General features: G+C 50.0%; 1 protein-coding gene across 2 annotated transcripts in view; it reads left to right on the top strand.

The window, feature by feature from the left end:
- COPG2 (COPI coat complex subunit gamma 2) overlaps window positions 1-18444 on the top strand; it is a 129705-nt gene that overhangs the window by 90784 nt on the left and 20477 nt on the right. For both annotated transcript variants that reach the window (XM_033863273.2, XM_019923320.3), the window contains 2 exons: window positions 446-585; window positions 1149-1320. In XM_033863273.2, coding sequence (XP_033719164.1) covers window positions 446-585; window positions 1149-1320 — 312 coding nt within the window. The remainder of the gene's footprint in view (window positions 1-445; window positions 586-1148; window positions 1321-18444) is intronic.

The following is an 18444-nucleotide window of genomic DNA, read 5'->3' as shown; positions in this document are numbered from 1 at the left end:
ATGTGTAGAAGCAGTAGCCTAGCACCCGAGGCATTGTAAGTATAATGAAGGCCACTACTTTTGTTCAATTTGATTAATTCTCAGTACGGGAGCTCGTTGTATGGCCGAATATTGATTGTCCTAGCTTACAGTTGCGGGCGCTACCTGGAGTCTGTGGGACTTTCCAATTTCCAGTTGCCAGCTTACGGAGAATGCTTTTCTTACTCTGTATCAGGGAACTCAAATTCTATGAAATTAGGAATTAAGTTTGTCTGTCTGTTGCTTTTAGTAATTGAGTGTATAAACTCTTACTTAAAAGATTATTTCACTAAAGCTTGGGGACACATTAGTTGAGTGTTCAACTATTAGTAAGACTATGGAAACTTAAAACATTTTAGACACCCAGAGTAATGTCTTCCCTGTCTTCTTACTTTCCTCCTCCTTTTCTTTCCTTTTTTCTTGATAGAACAACTGGCTGTCATTCCTGAGTTTATGAATCTAGGACCCTTGTTCAAGTCTTCTGAGCCTGTTCAACTTACAGAAGCAGAGACAGAATATTTTGTTCGTTGTATCAAGCACATGTTTACCAATCATATTGTGTTCCAGGTGAGATAAGCGCCAGAACTGGCTCCAGTAAGGGGTTTAGTGTTAATCCCCTTTTAGTTTATGATTCTAGTTCCTTTTATAGAGAAGCAAATTTAGCAGCATATCTGGTTTTCTTTCCTAACTCCATAGCTGTAGAGATGTGATGGGTAGCTTTTGATGATTTAAATTTAAAAAGACATAAAACTGAAATGTCTGAAGAAGTTGGATAGCATAAAGGATAACCTGTGGAAAAAATAGTCATCATTTAATATCAGGGTAAAATAAGTGTGTCATTCCAAGAACTTGGATTTCAGTTTGGTTCTCAGCCAGCTATCAGACTTCTACCATCTTGTTTGGTAGAACTCCGTCTCAGGAAGGAGGAAAACACTGGTTAATATAAACAAAAAAGACCTCAAGAATAAGGTTATCCTCGTTGCCTCAGGAAAAATCTTAGGGGGAGACATGCGTGGTGTTTAGAAAGTATAGAGGGTTCCAGAACTCAGTCGTGGGTTATGGGTGGGAAGGAACAACTTGCTTGCAACAGTTCTTCTCCTTCATAACTTTCCTATTTGCTGACTTTTCAGTTTGACTGTACCAATACTCTCAATGACCAGCTACTGGAGAAAGTGACAGTGCAGGTGGAACCATCAGATTCCTATGAAGTGCTGTGTTGTATCCCAGTCCCCAGCCTACCTTATAATCAACCAGGAATATGCTACACTCTTGTTCGTTTACCTGATGATGACTCTACAGCAGGTAATAACACACAGAATGGAAGAGATATGATTAAGAGTGCATTACCACTTGAGCTCTTAAATGTCTGGACAGATGTTTGGGGTTCAAGAATTTGTTTCTTTTCCGGAATTAAATGATGGTATATTTATAAAATGAGTTACTGCTTACAGAAATACTAATTTTATAACCAAGTTTCTGAGTAAAATATGCTGGACATTTAATTATAAAACAGAAACTGGATGTATACAGTGGTAGCCCAAAAAGGAACTCAAACTTTCTGTTGGAACAGTGTCACCACTAGTGAGGGTTCATATACCTGATGTCTCCTATGAAGGATCATGGCCTACTTCTCCCTGATGTTTCTTTCCAGGGCATCCTAAGGACTTTTTATTTAGTAGATCCATGGCATCATAAAATATATTGTTTTTAAGGGTCCTGTAACACGAGGCAAGTGTCTAAGAGTATGTCTCAGCCTAATGAGTGGCTTAGCCAACATCTGTGTATCCACATTTGAGAAGGGCTTGTAATCTGCTTGACCTGTATGCAGTCTTGGGGGTGGGGGGGGGCGGTGGGGGAGGCCTGTGAAGAACAGCCAATTGCTAGTGCCAGTGGTATTTACAAATTGGGGGTTTGAGATCTTCTAACCTATGAATGTCAAGTATTTGTTGTACTTGATTTCTTTTTCCCATTTTCCCACCTGAGTTCTTTTCTTCCCATATTCACTGCAGAGTTTTCACAGCTGTTACCCAGTTTTCACTGAAATAAGCACACACATTGCACTTACATTTTGAACAATTTTTATTACTAGTACAGGAAAAAACAATTTTTACTACTAATACAGGAAAAAACAATTTTTACTTCTAATACAGGAAAAATCAGATAGAAGTTAACAAATATTGGGAAAGTTACAGAGTTACAAGAAATCGTAAAAGCACTAGTAAATAGTTATCCCTGGTCATCATTCATTACATTTGGGGCTTAACCTGTCTTCCCTTAGCCCCTCTCCCAACTCCCTTTTTAGATGTTGGTTCTGGGAGCCCCTGCCCAATCTTACCTGTGTTGGATGATAGACCAGGCTACTCAACTCTAGCACGAGGTAGATTCAAGTTGGCACCATTGCTGGGTCTGAACCCCAGGTTGTTCCCTCTGGCCCTGGGTGGACCTGCAGTTGCGGCCACCCTGGATCCATAAGCTCCTGGGTAGGAAGGCACTTTCCTATCTGGCCTCCACTATTTCTCCTTCGAGCATTAGGCCATCCAACTTTAACCTTTAATTACCTCCTTTATCCCTTTATGAGGTTTCTCTTATTCCATTCCCTTTTAGCTTCACTTTCTTTCCTGGTCTGTTTCCCTCTGGTTAGATTTGACTTATGTCCACCAGCCAGTAATTAAGCTGGCTGTACTCTTATGTAAATAAAGCTAGTTTTATTTACCCTTATTCTAAACCAGTATCTGGGCCCAGTCTTAATGTAGCCCTATGGCTTCTGCCATCATCCTGGGATACACCATACTTCTTCAGTTTTTTCTAGTAGGCACCTCTCCATATTTCAAAATTCTAACCCCATTTTACTTCCCACTAAGTTTCTGTTTTTTAAGGGATGCCATTACTTCGCCACTTAATTTTGGAAGCAAAATGCTGAACTCATTGGTTAAAGAATCAAGCTCTCCCCAGTTGAGAATACTAGCTCCTCCCATTTCCCCAGGTTCACTTGGATAACTGATAACTCAGGTGCCTCACACCCCAGGGAGTGGTTCTAACAGAATACAATAAATACAATTTTACAATATCAAAATACATAAAACAACAATATTGAAATTACATAAGTTACATATAGTATAGGAGAAAACAACAACAACAGAAAACACTTCTACTAAGACAGAAAGCATAGGGAGATTTTCTTACCCCTCCTTATTACGGAGTTAATTTCTTTTTAAAACAGATCTTACAAATTAGCCCAGAGGTTTCAACCTTTGGTCTGCTGGCTATGGACTCTTTTGCTTGATGGTTGTTAGTATTTTGTCTATAAAAATTTGTCATTTGGAGAATTTTCTTTCTTTTCTGTTAAATTCAGAGGGTTTGCTGGTTGGTGTTAAAACTTAGTTATAAACTCTTGTGATTGCATCTTGGAGAAAAGAAATGGAATTCTTCCAATGGAAGTCTCAACACTTGGACTTTTAAAATTTTGTTAGTAGTCGATTTACGTTTTACCTATCATTTACCTGCTTAAAAAAAGACTCCTTTCTATTCTTTAGTCTTTGTTAGAAACTCTAAAATTTTTAATCCATGGCCAATCCAAAGTCTTTGCTGTGCAATGAATAGAAGTGAAATACCAGGGCATAGGTGGTAATAAGAGTCTTTTCCACATGCCTTCCTTTCAGCATTTTCCCATTGCAGATATTCTGGATTTTACCAATCACCTGAAGATCTATACAATCAATCACCTCTGCTTGTCTCATCTCAGAAAATATATTTTCCGTATAGTCACAGAAAAAAATAGAAATTCTATAGATTGTGATTTCCTTCAACTTGAAAACTGTATAGAATAGAAAGTAATGTAGGTTTTGGAGATAAATTCGATTTGAATTCTGACTCTGTTACACACTGAGTGTGTAATCACAGGCAAGTTATTTGATCTCTGTAAACCTTCTAGGATTGTTGTAAGCATAAAATGAAATTAAGTAACGTGATTAGCGTGGTGCCAGACACATAGTAAATACTTAATAGATAGAGGCTATTATTGTTTCAATTCTGAAACTATCCACTTTCTCCTTTTATCCTCTTTAACAATCAAGTCTTTCACAGTTCAAAAGATACCCACCCACCCATATCCTCAGAAAGTTATTCCATCACCTGTTCTTACCTTTTCTGTATCTTTAAACTTTCCCACTCCTCCTTACTTTATAAGTATACAAAAAATCTATGCCATCTGAAAAAATTTACTTTAACTCAACATCAAGATATTACCATAACTCCTTCCCTGAAATCTTGGGCAAATTGTGGAAAGAGTAATCAACATCATAAGTCTCAATTTAGTCCTACTTATCTTCCATCCTCCAACAACTACTCTTTACTGAAAAATTTCTAGAAAAGCCTTCAAGGCAGAATGCTTTCTTAGTGTCCTTTCTCATCCAGCAACGTTCCTTCCTCTGAATGTTTATTACACCAGTAACAACATATATATGCAACATTCTACAAATTTTTCCCCACTTTGGACCTCTGTAATGACTCTACCTTTTTGCTTTATTACTTACTCAGAACCATTCTAATCCCTATATTGCTTTTATTATTGAACTCTTGGTCCTCATTGCATCATTATTTCTCATTTCAACAAATTTAGATAACTCATTTAAATAGCCTTCAATAGAAAATATCCATACTAAGATCAAGTTTAACAGGACATGTATATGAGTTTCTCTTTCTGTTTTTTTTTTTTTTTGCGGTACGTGGGCCTCTCACTGTTGTGGCCTCTCCCATTGCGGAGCATAGGCTCCGGATGCGCAGGCTCAGCGGTCATGGCTCACGGGCCCAGCCGCTCCGCGACACGTGGGATCTTCCCAGACCGGGGCACGAACCCGTGTCCCCTGCATTGTTAGGCGGACTCTCAACCACTGCGCCACCAGGGAAGCCCTCTCTTTCTGTTTTTCATTAGGGATGCTGCCTCCCATTTAACAATTCATAACTCTTTCATATTATACATACATACTGCAGTTCTTGCAGTTCTACACTTCCTTAAACCTTTATCTTAATGAGCTACCACAGGATCCTGATGGACTCCAATCTCCTCACTGAATCTGTTGTCTCCATTCCATTATTTGCTATTCAGTATTAGCCATATTAACTCCTGACAATCTGAATTAAATCCACAGCTTCAATTAAGTAAAATTTATCTGTTTTTTTTACTTTGACGCACCTCCAGCCACTCACTGGGATCCATATTAATGACCCTTGGTGAAACTCTGCATTCTTCCAAGCTAAGCACGTAATCTGAATTTCTACTCAAATGCTAATAAAAAAGCAGGATAGGTTGAATATTACTGTTTAGCCACCATTTCCCCTACCTTTATCACTAGAATTTGCATCAGCCTAGCCGTAGAATCCATATTCCTCCAAATCTGACCCGTTAATGAGACTCGCCAAGATTCCAGTTTGAGACCTCATTCGCCTGTTCATTCATCTTGCAACCAACCTCCCTTTCCTCAAACACACTGAAATGTCAACATTTCCTCTGTGCTGGCTTTGAACCTGTCTTCCTATCCTATTTCATGTTCCCGTTTCACACCATCATCGATAGCTGTCATCTTTATTGCTGCCTTTCTTAAATGATAACATCTCTCCAGAATGCAGTATAAACATGGCACATCCACTCACTTCCTGTTTCCCCATCTTGTAGCCTTAGAAAAACTGGTTCACAGTCTGGCCTTTAAATGGATTCAGTATGTGACAATGTGTGAAATTACTCCTTGACCTACTCTTATTATTCAAAACAACCCCATTCTCCGGCATGTGTCTTCATCTTGGGATGTCAGGAGCACTAATGTTACGAGGACTGCTGCTGACGCTCTCCCTTCAGATTTTGTTTTATGAATTTATCTCTATGTGACCATTTATTCTCTTGAATCTACCCACTTCGACGTAATTGTCTGACAGATTTTTCAGGCAGCCACCCACCAATTTCCCTGTGGTAATTTCTTTTTATATATTTCTCCCATTTCCCTTTATTCCATTAATTGTGAGCAACAGGTCGCACTATGCATCCTAACCATTATAATGTTCCTTAATAATTCCAAGAATGATTTGTATGTATACTGTTGACTTAGTTCCAATTTTATTTTAACCACTTCTTTTCTCTTTTTCCTCTGCTCATTTTCATTGGAAAAACAATGAACGTATAAACACTATATCAGCATCTGTAGGAGGCATATTTTACCAGTGCTAAATAGAATTCTTTCAAAATCCAATTGATTGCACTATACACCTTTGCTTTGTACTTGGCTATGCTGTAGCCTCTCCCTCTATAAACATTCTACATTGTCTATCTTCCCATAAAACAGTGCTTTCCCACAGATATAACAGATAGCACCTGTACTTTCTTTTATTCACTAGTGTACACCTGCTGTCTGGCCTCAATACTACCCCTCCTGCCCCTGAGATCTGCTGACGTCCCCAGACGGGGAGCTCTTGAAGCTGCCTTCCCCTTTTCTGTAGAGCCCCCTTTAACTTCCCTGAGCCCTTCACACATTCATGAGGTTCTTCCCCTCATCCATGCTGCCTGTCCCTTTCTTTTCCCATTGACTCCCCTGACCCATCTCAATACTGGCCTACCACCTTCATGGACACTCGAGAATCCAAGGATCTCTCTCTTTGCAGGCTGGGTGTGGACTGAACGTTGCTCAGCCCATCCTCTGCCTTTTCTCCCACTCTTGTCTTCAAGAGCCTCTCTGCTTTATCTTCAACATCCCATCCTACTTCCCCTACCACCTGTCAGTCATGCCACAGATGCAGTGGTCTTTTCCTTGACATCTGCTCTCTTCTTGACCTGCCCTCATGCTCCCCAGTCTCCAGCTTCTTGGTCTGCAATGTGCTGTAGTGACTCCATATGCTGTCCCCATTCATCCCTGAGCACCGTGTCTTTTCAGGTCCCTCAGGCTTCTGTCTGACCTTCCATTGTTTCGTGTCGTCATGCCCTGCATTGACAGGCTCGTCTCCAACATTTTCCACAGACCACTACCTTTACCAGCTCATCCTCTTCTCACCTTGTCCACCTCCCCCATGTTCCAACCTGGCCTTACCCACGCTGTCCTCTCCCTCCTGCATGGGCTTCCTCACACCCTTGGCCCACTCATGGGTGCACAGCTCCTGGACCCTCGACATCCAACTCCATCCTTTTGGCTCTTTGCTGTCACACTCTGTGCAGTGTTTTCCCTGATCCTCTCAACAAGCCTCTCCTGCCCTGGTTGCTGGGTGCCATTGCCTCACCTTCCTCACTCTTCTTAGCCATTGGACCTCCTCTTCTCTACTACCTGTTTCAGAATGCTCACCTGATCTTGCCTACGTCCGGGGCCCACCTTCATCATCTCTCCTTATTTCCTTCTCTACTGTATGTATAGCAAAGGAACTGTCCTACCTGAGCCATGTGACGTTCTTTAAAGAAGCTGCTGTCTGTGCACCTTCCAGCTGGATTCAGTTGTCTCCTCTGCTCTGTGCTCCCTTCTCCGTCCCCCATCCACTGCTCAACCCGGTTGAGTCGTCTCTGCTTCAGGCACACTGTGTTGAATCCTCACGCTCCGCCCACCAACCCACGCTCATGAGCCAGGCTGAGCTTGCCTCCCGGGCCGCACGACCCCACGACATCACTCCCTGTAACCTTTCAGGTTTCCATCCAGACCCCTTGTCATGTACTCTTCTGACACAGCTCTCGGGGAGGCTCCGGCCTTTGATTCTCCAACCTTTTTCTTTCACCGCAGCACTCTCACCTTCTTCCCACCCTCTTGCCCCCGCACCTGCCAGACCCACTCCCGACACCACCGCCCTCAGTCTGGACCTGCACAGAGCCCTGGGTCCTGCTGTCCGCCCTCCCTACCCCCTCGGAGCAGTCATCTCTCTTCCAGATGCTCTCCTGCACTGTCCTCTCCCGTCCCATCTACCCCTTCCTTCTGCGTGGACACCCCCCTCCGGTGCTCTCTGCTCACATACAACCCAACTTCCTTTCAGTCACCACTTCCATCTCCCTCAGCCTTACTCCTCCAGAGTCCTAAGCTCAGGGACACCATGCTTGCAATCCACTCCCAACTGATGGACCGTAATCCCCCTCCCCCCTCCCCCAATCATTCCAGGTGCCTTGCTGGCTACATTCATTTACTCGCTGTCTCCCTGGCCCTGCCTGGGTCCTTTTCCTCCATGTCTGACACTCTTGACTCTGATGCCTCCATCTGCCCGACTCGGGCTTATCTGCTCATGCTTCACCCCTCTTCCCAGCTGCCCACCCTGCCCCTTCCACCCAGTGATTCTCACCCAAGGATGCGTGACCCCCAAGGCAAGCCTATCAGCATCATCCTTCAGCAATGTTTTTATGTTTTCGTTTTTGATTTTTTTGTTTTTGTTTTGAGCAGAGTACTGCTCTCCCTCAGATGTTCTGACAGGCCTCCCTTGGGGTCCATGCCCACAGCCCCCCTTGGGTGAAATCGACCCCCCCCCCCCGGGCAAGAATCACTGCTGTGGAAGCCCAGCGTGCCTCCCTGGGCTGCACTCCCTCCTTGCCCGCCTCTAGGCTCCCATCGATTGCCATTGACCCTTGTTCCTCAAGGATCCCAGCCGCGCCCCCCCACTCTGACACTGGCCCGGCACTGTCCTCCTGGAACCACCACATTCCCTTCCATATTAACTCACTGACACCTGACGTGCCGTAAACCCCGTTCTGCATTAAGACACTATCCTTTTCACACACCCCTATATACCCCTCCTGCCCCCCATCCTTTATGACCCTCAGGTACTGGGACAATATCTTTGGTGCTTGTCCTTCTTGCCGCTTGCCATTGTCTATCACCCTAGGTTACCCCTCCTCATATCAGACCCACGACACCGTCCCCCTGGAGAGCCTTGCCCCTACTGTCCTCACCTCCCTCTGTGATTCCTGCCAGGCAGACCTTTCCCTCCCTTCCTGCAGCTACTCTCCTTTGTCCTCTCTGGGTGGCTTGCCTGGTCTTCCCAGCCCTCTCCTCACTCAGCCTGAAGTCATCACCCCAACACTGGACTTGAAATCGTCCAGAAGCGCAGTTAAAGTAGATGATTTTCTCGTGTCTGCAGTTGGATCTCCCTCCCCACCCCACCTCCACTCCCAGAAATCCCAACCCTGTCCTCTCATACAACCCTGTCAAACCCGACCTGCACCCCGACCCCAACGCCATCCCCATCCCCACTCATTCCCTGAGCTCCTCCCTCCCCGACCCCAACTCCCTCCCCGCCCCCAGCGGATCCGTAGTAAAGAGCCTGGCGGAAGAGTTGCACCCTTGCCACAACATTCGAGGCTGTAGCAGCGGCCACTGCTCCCCACCCCCTGCCTGCCACCCTCCACTCCTCCCTCCCCAAGCCTCTGCTCCCACTGGCTGGCCCTGTAACTCTGAGGTTCCTTCTGGTTGGCACCTCCGAGATCTGCCTGGATTCCTACCTGCCCACCTCCCTCTTCCCGCTGCTCCCCCGTTGGTGTCCAGCCTGTGTCCCTTCTGCTGCGCTCCATTCTCCATCCTCCCCTGGATGCCTCCCATCACCTGGTCTGTCTCCGGTAGGTGGCCCTCCTGTCGTGCCACATCAAGACCCACTTGGACATTCCTTCCTGTGACCTCTCCTCACGTGATCCGTTCCTTCCCTTTCCCTCCCTGGCCCAGGGAAAGCGTCTGCCTCTTCTCTAGGGCCCGTGATGTCATCTCAGTGCTTCCTGATGCCAGTCATTGAGTTGCACTGGGTCATCCCTTCTCCGTAGGGGGTGCTCCCTCGTGTGACCGGCTCTCACAGCTCATGCTCTTTCCGTCCCCTGCCCTGCCACGTTCTCTCCTGAAATCATGGGCTGTCATTGGTCTGGTCCTTATACTGGCTTGGGCCACCATTTCCCTTTAGGCTCCCTTTTCCTTAGTCGTGTTCTGTCTCACCTTCCTTCCTCTTCTCTCTTCCCTTTTAATCAAGCCATTGCCCACGGGACTTTACATCAGGCCCCCACTTTGCTATCTTCTCCTTCCCTCACCTCCACTGCTTTCATCTCTCCTCCTTCGGACCCTGGGGTACACCCCTGCCCATTGCCTTGCTCTCCCACTCCGTGATGACGTGGTCCAGATCTCTCCTTTGCCCTCTTTCCCTCTTGGCCATATTTTAAGACTCTCTTCTGGTTGTCCATCCCATTCTGCCTGCCCCCTCTGTTGTTCCCCAGATCCACTCTCCTGATCATGAGACCCCACCTCCAACTCTCCACCATTCTGCCCCTTGCTGTCTCTCCCTGTGCCTCTTTGCTGCCCCCATTCTCTTCTCTGACTACACATATGGTTTGAAGGTCCCTGGTTCCCTGTGTGGACTCTCTCTGCCACATCCTAGGACTCCACCCTTTATAGCTCCCTTGTAATAGCAGAAGCACTGTTGATACCACCTGAATTCCTGGCCACTTCTCTGCCAATTCTAAGCATATTTGCTACCAACACACTGGGCTGCACCCACTTGAGTCCACCCTGAAGTCCCTGAGGTTACCTGCCAGTCATTTCTGTGCAGGATGTATCTAATGTGCAATGCTGCCCTGTTTCCTCCATGTCACCACAGTCATTGTGGCCCCTGTCCCCAGTTGCTCCTAAGAGCCCTGGGTCTTCAAACACCCAGGCTTTGGCATCTCAGCTGGGACCTGCTCTGTTCCTACCACTGGGCCTCAGTACTGCACAGGCCACTCCTCTTGAGCCGTGAGATCAGTGGATGTCCCCACATTCATGAGGTTCTCTCCCCTCTTCTGTGCCTGTCCCTTACTTGTGCCATCGACTCCCTGACCCAACCTGCTCCCTCCTTCTCATAGCTGCCCAAGATGCCTCTGTCTCTTGCTATCCAGAGTGGGTGGGGATTGGATGTTACTTGGCCCATACTCTGCCTTTTCTTCCGCTGAGAAACGCTCTACTTCATCTGCAGCATCCGTCCTATTTCCCCTGCCACCTGAGTCATGTGAGGTCTTCGCTGCCTGTTCCTCGATACCTGCTCCCTCTCTTCTGACACACGCTCATGTTCCTGACCGCCAACTCCTGGTCCACAAAGTGCTGTCCATGGCCTCTGAAAACAGCCATAAGGACCCTACATTTCGGGTCTGCCATTTTGGAAGAGGTGGTTGTTTCTGGGTCCTCTCTGATGTTTCTTTTTCTCACCATGCCCCGTCTCCAGCATTTTCAGTGGGCCTCTACCCCTACCAGCCCAGGCTCCTCTGGCCTTACCCACCTCTCCCTGCTCCTCGCTTGCCTTACCTGCGCTGCGCTCTTCCCCCTGCATGGGCTTCCTCTGACCCTGGGTCCAATTTTCAGGGCACGGTTCCTGGATTCTCCACACCCACTCTCTTCTGTGTGCTCTTTGCCATTCTCCCGGCACAGTGTGCTCCCTGATCCTTGCAGCAAGCCCCTCCTGCCCTGGCTGCTGGGCGCCATCACCCGACCTTCCTCCTTCTTCTGGCCCATTGGACCCCTTCTCCTCTACCACACTCTCACCAGTTGGAGACTGCTCACCTGACATCCTTGGCCCAGTTTCTAAGTCTCTGCTGCTCTGCAGTTACTGCACACACAGCAAAGGAACTGTCCTACCTGAGCCGTGTGACGTTCTTTAAAGAAGCTGCTGTCTGTGCACCTTCCAGCTGGATTCAGTTGTCTCCTCTGCTCTGTGCTCCCTTCTCCGTCCCCCATCCACTGCTCAACCCGGTTGAGTCGTCTCTGCTTCAGGCACACTGTGTTGAATCCTCACGCTCCGCCCACCAACCCACGCTCATGAGCCAGGCTGAGCTTGCCTCCCGGGCCGCACGACCCCACGACATCACTCCCTGTAACCTTTCAGGTTTCCATCCAGACCCCTTGTCACGTACTCTTCTGACACAGCTCTCGGGGAGGCTCCGGCCTCTGATTCTCCGACCTTTTTCTTTCACCGCAGCACTCTCACCTTCTTCCCACCCTCTTGCCCCCGCACCTGCCAGACCCACTCCCGACACCACCGCCCTCAGTCTGGACCTGCACAGAGCCCTGGGTCCTGCTGTCTGCCCTCCCTCCCCCCTCGGGGCAGCCATCTCTCTTCCAGATGCTCTCTTGCACTGTCCTCTCCCGTCTCTTTTCATGCCCGCAGCCCCACCCACCCCTTGTATCCCCTGCGCTTCATGACTCTCAGGCATGTGACAGTATCTTTGGTCTAATTCTCCTCTTTCTCAGTGCTTGTCATTTGTCCCTTTGAATAGTTTATCCCTCCTCATTTCAGATCTGTGACACCCCCTGCCCTTACGGTCATAATGTCCATCCGTCTTTCCTGCCAACCAGCTGTTTCCCTTCTGCCTTCCTGCAGCTGCTCTCCTTTGTCCTCTCTGGGCAGCTTCAGTGCTCTCACCCTCCCTCTTCTTAACGTGCTCATCACCCCCAGCACCGGACTTGTAATCAGTCCACAAGCTCAGTTAAAGTAGGTGACTTTCTCAGTGCCTGGAGCTTGATTCATGTGTCCCGACTCCAACCCCCGTCCCCCCATCCCCACTGATCCCAACCCTGCCCTCCCACCCAACCCAGTCAACCCCTACCTGCACCCCAATCCTGATCCCCGTCCCAAAGTCCATCCCCCAAGCTCTCACCCCATCCCTGCCAGATCCACAGTAAAGAGCCTGGCTGAAAAGTTCCACCCTTGCTGCAACCTTTGAGGCTGTAAGAGCAGTCCCTGCTCCCCGCCCCCTGCCTGCCACCCCTTTCCCACTCCTCCTTCCCCATGTCTCTGCTCCCACTGGCTGGCCCCAGTACTCTGCACTTCCTTCCAGTTAGCGCCTCTGACATCTACCTGGTTTCCTACCTGCGACCTCCCTCTTCTCATTGCTCCTCTTAGTGGTAACCAGCCTGCCTCCTTCCACCTCTCTCCTCTCTCCATCCTCCCCTGTGCACCTTCCATCACCTGGTCTGTCTCTGGCAGGTGACTCTCCCTTGGTGCTGCATTGAGGCCCCCATTTAGACATTCCTTCCCAAGACCTTTCCTCGTGGGACCCATTCCTTCCCTTTCCCTCCCTGGCCCAGGGAAAGCGTCTGCCTCTTCTCTAGGGCCCGTGATGTCATCTCAGTGCTCCCTGATGCCTGTCATCGAGTTGCATTGGATCATCCCTTCTCCGTAGGGGGTGCTCCCTCCTGTGACCGGCTCTCACAGCTCACGCTCTTTTTATCCCCTGCCCTGCCACGTTCTCTCCTGAAATCATGGGCTGTCACTGGTCTGGTCCTTCCGCTGGCTTGGGCCACCGTTTCCCTTTAGGCTCCCTTTTCCTTAGTCTTGCTCTGTGTCACCTTCCTTCCTCTTCTCTCTTCCCTTTTAATCAAGCCATTGCCCACGAGAGTTTACACCAGGCCCCTACTTCCCTGTCTTCTCCTTCCCTCACCTCCACTGCTTCCATCTCTCTTCCTTTGGACCGAGGATGCACCCCTGCCCATCACCTTGCTCTCCGACTCCCCAATAACATGTCCAGACACCCCTCTTTCCCTCTAGGCCACGATCCCCTCACAGCACCCATGTGCAGATCTTAAGACCCTCCAATTGCCCCCCGTCCCATTCGGCCTTGCTCCCTCTGTTGTTTGGGTCCAGCCTCCCAAACAAGAGTCCCTCACCCTCCAACCATTTAGCATCCCACCCATTGCTCTCTCCCCTTATGGTCCTTTCCTGCCCACATTATCTTCTCAAACTAGACCTCTGATACCCCACTGGCTTCACAGGTCCCAGCTGTTCCCCTGATTACCTGCGCAGAGTCTTTCTGCCACTGGCTAACCTCCATTCTTCAGCACCTGATGAATAGCAGAAGAATGGATTTGGTGATTGATGACAAATGCTGTTACCACCTTAGTTCCCACCCATTCCTGTGCCATTTCTAAGCAGGCTTGCTACCTGCACACTGGATTCCACCTGGTCCTTTCCAGTGTCCCTGAGGATACCTGCTAGTAGTTTGTGTGCAGGGTCTATCTGATGGTACAGCACCGCCCTGTCCTCTGTGTCACCAGTCGTTGTGGCCCTTTCCCCCTTGCTCTGAGGGCCTTGGGTCTTCAAAGGCCCAGGCAATGGTGTCTCAGCTCTGCTTTGCTCCTACCATCTGGCATAAGTGCCGCACAAAACCTTCTTGCCTCCTGAGATCTCCCGAAGTCCCAGATTGGGAGCCCTTCAGGCTGCCCTGCTGTCCTCTGCAGTGCCCCCTTTACCTGTTCTGAGCCCCGAGCATGTCCATGATGTTCTTTCCCCTCTTCACTGCCACCTGTTCCTTTCTTTTCCCATCGACTTCCCTGACCCAACTTGTATCTCGCAGACACCTTTCATGGCTGCCCGAGACTCCAATGTCTCTCTTTCCAAGCTGGCTGCCACTGAACTGGCTCGGCCCCTCATCCACCTTTTCTCCTGCTCTTGTCTCCAGGAGCCCCTCTGCTTCCTCTTCAACATCTCATCCTACTTCCTCTACCAGCCGCCAGTCATGTGACACATTTCCCAATCTTTCCCTTCTTCTTTGACCTGCCTTTATGTTCCCCCATTGCCAGCTTCTTGGTCCCCAGCATGCTGTACTGAACCCAGGCTGTCTGAATTCACACCAAAGCATGCTATGTTTTGGGCCTACCATTTTGGAGAAAATCGTTGCTTCTAGGTGCTCTCTGACCTTTCATCATCTCACCATGCGCTACGCTGACAGGGCTGTCTCCAAATTTCCAAAGAGCCACTGCCTCTACCATCTCAGCCTCCTCGGGCCGCACCCACCTCTCCCTGCTCCTCGCCTGCCTTACCCTTGCGGTGCGCCTCCTCCAGCATGGGCTTCCTCATGCCCTCGACCCACTTTTGGGAGCACGGTTCCTAGATTCTCCACATCCACTGTCTCCTTCTAGCCCTTTGTCATCCATCTCTTGATGCAGTGTGTTCCCAGATCCTCTCAACAAGCCTCTCCTGCCCTGGCTGCCGGGCGCCATCGCCTGCAGTTTCTTACTCATCTGGCCCGTTGGATCCCCTCTTCTCTCCATACCCTCCCACCTGTCAGAGACTGCTCACCTGGCCTCCTGGTTTCAAGGTCTCTCCTGCTTTGCTTCTCTACTGCAACACAGTAAAAACCTGTCCTACCTGAGCATGTAACATTCTTTCAGCTACGGCTGTGAACCTCCCAACTGGATTCAGGTGTTCCTCGGCTGAGTGCTCCCTTCTTGATCCTCACCTGCTGCTCAACCCAGTTCAACCCTCTTTGCCTCAGACACACAGTACTGAGTCCACAGACTCTGCCCACCAGCCCACACTCAGCCCTGGGGACCTACGCTGTACTTTCCTCCGGGACCTCGTAAAGCTTGCTGCCTGTAACCTTTCATGCTTCCATTCCAGACCCCTTGTTGCATGCTCTTCTGACAGCTCTCGGGGAGCCTCCCCCTCTGATCCTCCTCCCCCTCTGATCCTCCTCCCCTCTTCCTTCCACTCCAGTACTTCGACTTCTGCCTCCCTCCTGCCTGACATCATCCCGTTCGGTCTCGAACTGCACAGAGCCCTGAGTCCTGCTGTCTGCCCTCCCTCTCTCCTCCTCCCTCTCCAGCAGTCGTCTCTCGCCCAGATGCACTCCTCCGTGTTTTGTCCCATCCGTCTGCCCTTTCTTCACTGTGGACATCTCGCCCAGAGCTCTCTGCTCAGATTTGCACAACCCACCTTCCTTTTGGTCGCCATTCCCAGCTCTCTCAGCCCTACTCCTCAGGTGTCCTCAGCTCAGGGACCACCACCTTGTTGCCCACCCTCTCTACCATGGATGGTGAATCCTAACCTGCCCCCTCTCATTCCAGGCCCTTTGTTGGCTACATCCATTTGCTCACTGTCTGCCTGGTCTGGGTCCTTTTCCCTTACTTCTGACACTCTTGACTCTGATGCCTCGGTCTGCCCGACTTGGGCTCATCTGCTCATGCTTCACCTCTCTGCCCAGCTGCCCACCCTGCCCGTTCCACCCAGTGATTCTCACCCAAGGATGCGTGACCCCCGGGCAAGCCTATCAGCCTCATTATCCCGGCGTGCTCTTGTGCTTTCCTTTGGGGATTTTCTTGATTTCTCTTTGTATTGAGCAGAGTGCTACTCACTGTTCAGATGTTTTCATGGAACTCTCTTGGGGCCACAGCTTCTCCTTGGGTGAAATCCACCCTCCTGTCCCCACGATGATCCCTGCTGGGGAAGCCCAATGTGACCTCCTGGGCTCCACTCTCCCTTGCCCACCTCTAGCCTCCCATTGGTTGCTACTGACACTTCTTCAGAATCCCCAAATGGCCCCACTCTGACACTGGCCAGTACTCTCAGAACCACCACAATCCCTTCCGCAGTTACTCACTGACACCCGACAGGACACAAATCTCAGTCTGCATGTATTATTCTTTTCACACACACATCCCACACGTCTTCTACCATCCTCAATGACTCTCAGGCATTGGGACAATATCACTGGTCAAAATCTGGTCCTTCTTGGCACCTGCCATTGTTTTTTTCCCTACTTTACCCCTCCTCATAGCAGGCCCACGACATTGTCCCCCTGCAGAGCCTTGCCCCATGGTCCTTCTGTCCCTCTGTGATTCCTGCAAGGCAGACCTTTCCCTCCCTCCCTTCCTGCAGCTACTCTCCTTTGTCCTCTCTGGGTGGCTTCCCTGGTCTTCCCAGTCCTCTCCTCAGCCTGAAGTCATCACCCCAACACTGGACTTGAAATCAGTCCAGAAGCGCAATTAAAGTAGGTGATATTCTCAGTGCCTAGAGATTGGCTCATGTCCCTCCACCCACCTCATTAATCCCAGCCCTACCCTCCCATCCAACCCAGTCAAACCCAACCCACACCCCCACCCTAACCCTGTCCCCCTCCCCACCTCCCACCCCCATCCCCTCACCCTTCCCACACACCCACTGACCCCATTCCCAGCTCCCCCCGCCCCCAGCGGATCCGTAGTAAAGAGCCTGGCGGAAGAGTTGCACCCTTGCCACAACATTCGAGGCTGTAGCAGCGGCCACTGCTCCCCACCCCCTGCCTGCCACCCTCCACTCCTCCCTCCCCAAGCCTCTGCTCCCACTGGCTGGCCCTGTAACTCTGAGGTTCCTTCTGGTTGGCACCTCCGAGATCTGCCTGGATTCCTACCTGCCCACCTCCCTCTTCCCGCTGCTCCCCCGTTGGTGTCCAGCCTGTGTCCCTTCTGCTGTGCTCCATTCTCCATCCTCCCCTGGATGCCTCCCATCACCTGGTCTGTCTCTGGTAGGTGGCCCTCCTGTCGTGCCACATCAAGACCCCACTTGGACATTCCTTCCTGTGACCTCTCCTCACGTGATCCGTTCCTTCCCTTTCCCTCCCTGGCCCAGGGAAAGCGTCTGCCTCTTCTCTAGGGCCCGTGATGTCATCTCAGTGCTCCCTGATGCCTGTCATCGAGTTGCATTGGGTCATTCCTTCTCCGTAGGGGGTGCTCCCTCCTGTGACCTGCTCTCACAGCTCACGCTCTTTTTATCCCCTGTCCTGCCACGTTCTCTCCAGTATCATCTGCTGTCTCTCGTCCGGTCCTTCCACAGGCCCAGGCCACTGTTTCCCTTTAGGCTGCCTTTGCCTTAGCCTTCCCCTGTCTCACCTTCCTTCCACTCCTCTCCTCCCTTTTAGTTAAGCCGTTGCCCACAGTTCTTTACACCAGGCTGGCACTTCCTCCTCTTCTTCCTTCCCTGGCCTCTACTGCTTCCATTTCTTCTCCATCAGCCCCCGTGATGCACCCCTGTCAGATGTCCTTGACCTCACACTCCCCCTTGACAGAGTCCAGATCCCCTTTGCTCTCTTTCCTCTACTTCATCTTCAACTTCCCCTTCCATCTGCCAGTTCCTGGGTGGATTCAGTGGTCTTTTCCTTGACATCTGCTCCCTTCTGCCGTGAAGCTCCACCTGTTGCCAGCTTCTTCCTCTTTCATGTGCAGCTATGAATCCTTCTGCTCTCCCCCTACTTTTTCTAGTCCACCGTTTTGGAGAAGGTTGACGCTTCTGTGAGCTTCTCCCTGACCTCTCACATCTCCCCATGCCCTGCACTGACAGAGTTGTCTCCAGCGTTTTCAATGGGCCAGTATCTCTACCAGCTCATTCTCCTCTGGCCTCCTCCCACCACTCCCGTTCTCCTTGCTGGCCTTACCTGCTCTTTCCTCTGCCGCCTGCATGCCCTTGGCCCATTCCTAGGGGCAAAAGTTCCTGGATTCTCCATGTCCACTGCCACCTACAGGTTCAATTCCATCCCACTCTTGGTGCAGTGCTTTCCTGACCTTTTCAACAAGCCGCTCCTGCCCTAACCCCAAGGCTCCACGGCCAGCCCTTTCTCACTCTTCCTGCCCTATGGACCATCTCTCTCTACCATATTCTCCCACCCTTAGGAGACTGCTCCCCTGACCTCCTACCTCCCGGGCCCAGTTTCTAGGTCTCTGCCGC

This window comes from Tursiops truncatus, chromosome 9, assembly GCF_011762595.2.
Source record: "Tursiops truncatus isolate mTurTru1 chromosome 9, mTurTru1.mat.Y, whole genome shotgun sequence".
Classification (NCBI taxonomy): Eukaryota; Metazoa; Chordata; class Mammalia; order Artiodactyla; family Delphinidae; genus Tursiops; species Tursiops truncatus.
This window is presented reverse-complemented; position numbering and strand designations above follow the sequence as displayed.